Source organism: Montipora capricornis, chromosome 1, assembly GCF_036669925.1.
Source record: "Montipora capricornis isolate CH-2021 chromosome 1, ASM3666992v2, whole genome shotgun sequence".
In the NCBI taxonomy this organism is placed as follows: domain Eukaryota; kingdom Metazoa; phylum Cnidaria; class Anthozoa; order Scleractinia; family Acroporidae; genus Montipora; species Montipora capricornis.
In genome coordinates this window covers 47,264,658-47,272,157 of record NC_090883.1, presented here as the reverse complement: position 1 = coordinate 47,272,157, position 7,500 = coordinate 47,264,658, and the positions used below count along the sequence as shown (strand labels likewise).

General features: G+C 40.3%; 1 protein-coding gene across 1 annotated transcript in view; it reads left to right on the top strand.

Annotated features, from left to right (window-relative positions):
- The window catches only part of LOC138015623 (transmembrane protease serine 9-like), a 36,277-nt gene that overhangs the window by 6,797 nt on the left and 21,980 nt on the right, over positions 1-7,500 (top strand). The window contains exons 3-5 of the mRNA XM_068862712.1: positions 703-1,118; positions 1,731-1,956; positions 4,128-4,448. Of these exons, the coding sequence (XP_068718813.1) occupies positions 703-1,118; positions 1,731-1,956; positions 4,128-4,448 (963 nt within the window). The remainder of the gene's footprint in view (positions 1-702; positions 1,119-1,730; positions 1,957-4,127; positions 4,449-7,500) is intronic.

The window sequence follows — 7,500 nt, the reverse complement described above, 5'->3', positions numbered from 1 at the left end:
CTCTTGTAAGTAAAACCTTGTCCATATCATCAGTAGTGTCATTAACAATTTTTTCAATAACAATGAACTCAAAGTCAGACATGTGATGTTCTTTTCTATTGAAATGGACGGCCAATTCACACGTGGCCTTGTTGGTCAACATAGCCGATTTGTGATTACGAAATCTGACCTTGAATTCATTCGATGTTGAACCTACGTATTGAATCTTGCATGTTTTTGCATGTTCTTCGACCTACAATGTACATTGTCTAATGGAGTAAAAACGGCCTGTACAGGCGCTGTGAAAGATCTTATTTTCAACAAGATAATGTTTGCATAGATCACATTTGTTCTTACATTTAAAACATCCTACGGGAGTGTTATTGCTGTAATGGGTTTTTTTAGGCCTTGCTAGAATCTCTTTTATGTTTTTGGGTCTTCGATAAGAAGGAATAATTGACCCCTTTGGGAAAATCTGGGATAGCAATGGCGATTCATAAATAAGATGACTAAATGATTTGATGATTTTGCTGATGTTTGGTAGATGAGGGTTGTAGTCGACTACCAGAGAACTTTTGCTCTCAACGACTAGATCTTCCAGATATCTTAATTGTGGTAGCTATAAAGTCCACTTTTCTCGTAGTACGTACCATATATGAATAAGAAAAAGAATAATAATAAGAATATGAAACATTTAGAAGCCGATTTTCTGCTTTATATTAGCTTGTCAGGACAAAAGAAGCAGTTGCAACAGGTGGGCCAATAGCGGATATTGTAAAGGTAAATATGAAAGGTTCATGACGGCAAACTGCCCGAAAAGTTGCAAACTTTGCGGAGGCGGAGGCGGAGGCGGAGGCGGAGGCGCAGGCGGAGGCGGAGGCGGAGGCGGAGGCGGTGGCGCAGGCGGTGGTGGTGGCGGAGGCGGTGGCAATGGTACTGTGTCAACGAAATGTGGCTACAAACCATCTGCTCGGATTGTGGGCGGCACCGAGGCTCCAAAAGGCGCTTGGCCGTGGCAGGCACAAGTTCGTTCAACGTCTGGTTTTACGTTCTGCGGTGGCACTTTAGTAAACCCCGAATGGGTGGTGACGGCTGCGCACTGCACGAGTGAGAGAACGGCATCACAGATACGTATCAGGTAAGGGCCTAATTTTTTTAAAGCCACCGACCTCTGACAGGTAACTAATGCCTGTTATAACATCTTGGTTTTCTTATCACTCGGGCTTTCCAGAGAAAACACCGAGGTTAATTTTTGGCTTCGTTTTTTTTGCGTTCAGTCACAAATCAGTCACTCAAGCTTGTAAAGCCCATGCGCGAAGTTAACCAAAGAGGAACAAGTTTCAATAGTAATATAAAGCTTTTTCGGCTTACTGGGCAATGTACGTTCCATTTCAATCGGTCATAAAGGGTGTTATTTATGCTCGAACCTTCGACCTATGGTTTTATGATAATCGACCATTTCCGAGTTCATGTCCGCCTCCTCTTCAAAGCGAGTCTAAGTGCACAAAACCTTCGCACTTAGACTCTCTTTGACGAGGAGGAAGACGTGATCTCGGAAATGGCCTATTTCCTTCTAACAACTCTTTTACAGGCGCTTTAAACAAGCAAATCAGGTGATGTCTCTCGTTTAGTTCGGTATCAAAAACATGATTCGTATTTTTAAAAATTTCACCGAAAATCATGTGGTTAGGTATCTCTATGAATAAAATGTTTTAAGCTGTGACGTTTTTCTTTTCTTTTCAATCTCAGGGCTAGGAGCTCATTATCGCTCAAGCACTACAGGGACTGAACAAGATTTCACAGTCGAAAGAATCATCAATCACGAATCATACAGGAAGCCGAGAGGTCTGGCCCACGACATTGCCCTGTTGAAACTGAGCAAAGCTGCAGAAATGACCAAAACCGTTGGATTGGCTTGTTTGCCAGATCATAGCAACAGTTTGCAAGAGATCGATGGCAAGAATTGCTGGGTGACAGGTGCAGTACTCGCGTTTTTAGTTTGGCGATAGCTTAGGGTGCAGGGATTAGCGCAGGGGTGAGAGCACTCGCCTGTCACCAATGTGACCCGGACTCGATTCCCAGACTCAGCGTCACATGTGGGTTGAGTTTGTTGGTTCTCTGCTCTGCACTGAGAGGTTTTCTCCGGGTATACCGGTTTCCTCTCTCCTCAGAAACCAACATTTGACTTAATTTGCGTAAATTGATAATTTCAGCTTACATTGTCCACAATTAGTGCTCCAGCGCTAGAACGATTAGACACCTAAATAAATAAAGTTCCTTTCCTTACTTAGTCAAGGGAAATGAATAGATAACCTTTTTGTTTGCTTTCTTATGCATGACACAATCTTTTCCGGTTAAGGTTGTTATGGATTAGGGTTATCTTAATTTCGAATGGATAGCCCTTATCCCACAAAATACAGACAATTTACCAACCTATGCTAAGACATGCTCATACCTGAATGACACGACAGTTTGTACATGTAACCAGTTTGTACGTTTAGCCATAGGACACTTTCAAAAATTCTATAATACTCTTTGCTTGCCCTCCAAAATCCGGCATTGTTTTTATTTCTCTTGGGACCATTGTACTGAAGTGCCCGGCGAAACTGGAAAAAATGCTTCTTCAAGATTTTAGAGGGCAAACAAAAAGGATAATGGTAATTTTGAAAAAGGCCAATTTGGCAATGTGTACGTTGGAGACTTGCTGTGGGTTTCCTGTGTTCCGTCTTAGGTGATTGGCCAAGTTAAATAAAATAATAAAGTATGGGCATAAATAATAATAAATTAAACAACTTTGGAGTACGTACCCAAGAGGACGGGCTTAAGGCTCCGCCCGATACATAAATTATCAAATGCAGGCGGCAAAAGTATTTTTCCAGGGCAGCTGTACTATTTCCACTTGCACCAATTTTCAATAATAAATCTGCGTAAAAGCCTTGATTTATAAATAAAAGAAAACCGCACATGAAAGAGAACCGTTTATCTGTCGTGAATCCGGCCTGGCACCGCAATGACAGACCAGAAAAACTAAAGAAGAAACGAAGGCGAGTTATAACCAGGAAATACGGAAAAAGAACATTCTCCAATAAAACACAACTGGTAAGACCAGAAACAACCGTGACTAACACCGAAAAAAACAATTAAAATATTCTAAATGAGAAACTTAGTTTCCCTGGCCTACCAAACACTTCTGCCGAACACCTGTTCCAAACCAAATTCATGACATTAGGAGAAAACATGTTTTGATCATGGATACTAAAGAGCAAGCGGAACCCTACAGACCAGTTTCTCACAAGAGTGTCAATTAGCAATGTTTTTCGGAAAGCGCCAGGAGAAGTGTAAGTAATAACCTATCTTAATATCCGTTAACCACGCAAGAAAACAATATCCCATTCAAAAGAACTCAACATTAAAAGTGCTGCAACTTATGAGGCGAAGCAATTTGCTTAAATGATTTTATCTATAATCGTAGTTATCCAGCTCGGCTAAGCAATTTAGAGCGGTTTTCAAATGAGTGCCGTAAAACCAAAACCAAAGTACTTGCTTTGGCCAATCAAAAAGGACGGAGACAATCTAGTAAACTAATCAAAACTCGAAGTAATTACACGTAGCCAAAACAAAGCGCAGGAAAATGTGCACGCGCGAGCCACGATTGGTTTTGGTTTCACTTCTGATTGGTTGAAAAACTGGCGCGAGAACTTTGAACCAATCACTGAATGAAGTAGAGCGGTTTTCCAATGAGTGTCTTAAACCAAACCAAAAGTAATTACTTTGGCCGATCAAAAAGGACGGAGACAATCCAGTAAACCAATCAAAACTCGAAGTAATTACACGTAGCCGACATAAAGCGCGGGAAAATGTGCACTCGCACGCGAGACACGATTGGTTTTGGTTTCACTTTCTGATTGGTGTGGCGCGAGAACGTTGAACCAATCACTGAGTGAAGTAATGCAAAACCAAAGCACTTCGCTAATTACTTTCGACACTCAATTGAAAATCGCTCTAATGAAATAATCGTAGCTACAATTTTTATCGTTTAACACTATCAATCAGTAATTCCCGAGTAGTTTTACCGACATTGCACAAAAAGAATCTTAACTTTTGCATAATAAAGCCTTTTCCCTTACGTTCATTTTTTTTTTTTTCAGGTTTTGGAACCTTATCATCAGGGGGGACCCTCGCTAAGGTCCTCATGCAAGTTTCTGTGCCGATTGTCACGCAACCTACATGCAAGAGTGCTTATGGTTCAAGCATTCACGATTCCATGGTCTGTGCTGGACTTGCCAAGGGCGGCAAAGACTCTTGTCAGGGCGATTCTGGGGGACCCATGGTCTGTGAACAAAACGGCAAGTACTTCCTTGAGGGAGTGGTGTCTTGGGGAAGTGGTTGCGCATCTCCTGGCAAATATGGCGTCTATTCCAGGGTCCGCTACTTGAAGGAATGGGTTGATAAAAAAATGACGAGTTTCTGAAGACAGTAAGCCTTTGCAGCAATAAAATGAATCGTATATCCAAACATTAGCAAGAAAATGACAATAGCAATAAAATGACTGATAAAACGCTCGGGAGTTTAATTTACTCATTCCAGTCGTGTGTTCCTCCATTACCTGTGCGCCAGTCGTTCAGAAGCAGATTAACACTAATCTGCCATTAATTACCAACCAAGGTTCGAGTTTTGAATTTTGCTCGTGAAAAAAAAGCCTTTTAACAATCAAATTTTATGAGTACTAAAACAACAATCTAAGAGTAGAAGGCTAAAAATCTTGTGGAAACATTTTTGATCGGTAAATTAAGTGAAAGAAAAGTTTTTTCCATATGAAAGGGCGTGGGTGCTCCTCGGAAATTTTGAATTAAACCACTAAAGAGACCCTTTCTGGGCGTGGTCCGGCCTTTTTTCGACCCCTAAAAGAAACAATATTTTAAAGATATCAAAAATATATTGAGAAAAAAGTCTCTCCAGATTTTTGATTTCGAGGCTTAGGAGTATCTGAAAGCTGAATAGTCTCATTTCTACCACATTGTATCCAGGAAGCCCACAGGTTCTCAGTAGAACTCAAAACAGATTGGTCTAAATAAAGAATATAATTCCCTTTCCTGTCATGCTAAACTTATTTCCATGATATCCCAATTGTTCTCTAGAATTAAATCTCACGTCTCTCGTGTTACCGAGGCGGCCGCAGAGAACTTCATTACTACTCTATAAGGGAATCTATATGATGAAAGATTTCAATCAACCCAACACGTTTTTGGGCACTTTTTTACGTACTTTTATTTGGAACGACTTGCACATTAAGCACTTTCATGACAAAGAATGCATAAAGGAGATTGGAGGCGGGAGACATCACAGAATGTCTTCCCAAATATTTCACTTCATCTGTTTGCCCGAGCACATGAAATTTTTATGTCCAGGATGTAATACATTAAACACGGAAAGGAATGTTGGTTAGTGTTTCATCGGATTCGACCTCGTTTTCAACTCGCTTCTTGGTGTTCGGATATCCGATGAAACACTTTTTGCGAGTGTTTGATATTGCTTCTCAAAGGAATCAGTACACTGTATTGGCAAATTAATTTATGCTAATTTATACCACAAAAACTTAATTTATTAGCAAGATGGGAATTGTCGTGGCAGTCACGTCTCTACAAAGTGACTACAAGACTTAAAAGTACTTTGTCCTTGACACCTTTGTTTTGACAGGAACCCCTATGAGCCTTAAATTAGATTCTATGTCAAGATTCAAAGAGAAAACATGTGTGAACTCATAAGAGTATTAAAACCCATAGCAAAATCCCAATTTTAATCACTTTTTTTCTAAATATCTCGGAATTGTCTAAATATCCCAGGAGCTTCTAAATATCTTTTTAAATATTCGGATATTTGTAGCTAGGCCTACTTTTGAACCACCGATCACAAGTAGCCGCCTTTGCAAAAATAATACAAGGCTGACACATAACGTTTGACTTTTCCAGAAATAAAGGTATTTTTTTAAGTATTATATTATTAATTTTCCCGATTATGGCTAAGACGTGTGAGGAGGAAGCGGTGTGGCTATCGAAGACCGGCGGTAAAGCTTGAAATATCAGTGACTTTCCATATCCAGTCAGCAAATTGACAAATATGCCATTCTTACCCTTTACGAGTCCCTAGACTGCAGACAACTGGAAATGACTTCTATTTTGAATAAAGAAGAGGCATTGATAACAGCTTGCTCGAAGTCCGTTACGTAACTACGGTTTTTCTGACCCGTCACGTTCTTCATTCGGATCTATTCCTTTCCAACTGAAAGTGTCCTACTTCTGAACTCACCCTCCAGAATTTTGAAGGTTCGATATGACTGGCTTAGGATGGGAAAGGAATATGGCGCTCGGTTAAGCGGGCGTTTGTGGGGAGTAAGTGAGATAAACGACTCCCCTAAAAACGACTGCGTGGGAGGCTATAAAAAACCCAGCTCATTCTTTTTTTTTTTTGTTCACGATTAGCTACTCCCAGAATAAGCTCCAACGTCAATATGGAAAAAAGGAGCAACACGAATTTATTCCATTAATGACGATCATTCCAAAGCAAGGAGAATAAAGGCCGTTTACAAACTCTTTTAATTAAATAATAGCTCTCCCTTTCGATTCATTCACTAATAACTAAACTGAGCACTATTCGACGAATAGTAAAGAAATTCTTATTTCTACCAGCCGCGCGCATTTGACTTCCTCCTCTCTTGACTTCGTCCATTACATTCCTGGGGGGGAGGAGGTACTGCCATATATGGACTATATAGGTATGTGCCGCTGTGAAGGGTATGGTTTTCAAGCAGTTTACTCTAGGATAGAAAATAAAAATAATAGCCTTTCGGTCTAGAATAGGGTAACATTTTTAACGAAACTGAGCAGTCGGTTGAATATTTTATCAAGACTAAAGAAAAGAAATTCCCACTCAAGAATATAAAAAATCAAATCGGCAAAGTTTAAGTTTACGTAACTCGGCCTCAAGAGTGTCAATAAATGGCTATCATGAAACACCTCTGGATATTATTAACTATCAAGAATCGGAATTTAGACGGAAATCGGTGGGAGTTTACTCTAGTATAGGGTAGCAAAATTCAGCCGAACTAGCGCTGGTATAAGCTAAGGGTTCCAGGGTCCCAGCTGTACATCCCCACCTAGAAACTCCTAAAGTGCCCCCCCCCCCCCGGGCATTACACTGATAGCCTTATGTAAACATTTCAAACATATTGAAAATAAAAGGTACACAATTTACTTAAACAATTCATATACTTTACTTATGGCTCCCCATAGACCAGGATCCAGTAAGGATCGTAAGGGTAATTTGGAAGTTGAAGGGATTGTTTCATGAACCTCTTAGTATTCACCAGGGAAATTGGTATGAAGGATGTTACATTTGGCAATTGTGAAAAACTCTGCAATTTGGTTATTTCCCGTTGTCGTTTAATTTCCAGAAGGAGGCGCCCGAACTCATGAAACGGTGAACCCAACCAACTCGCAGATACTACTACTTTCGATTTCTGGT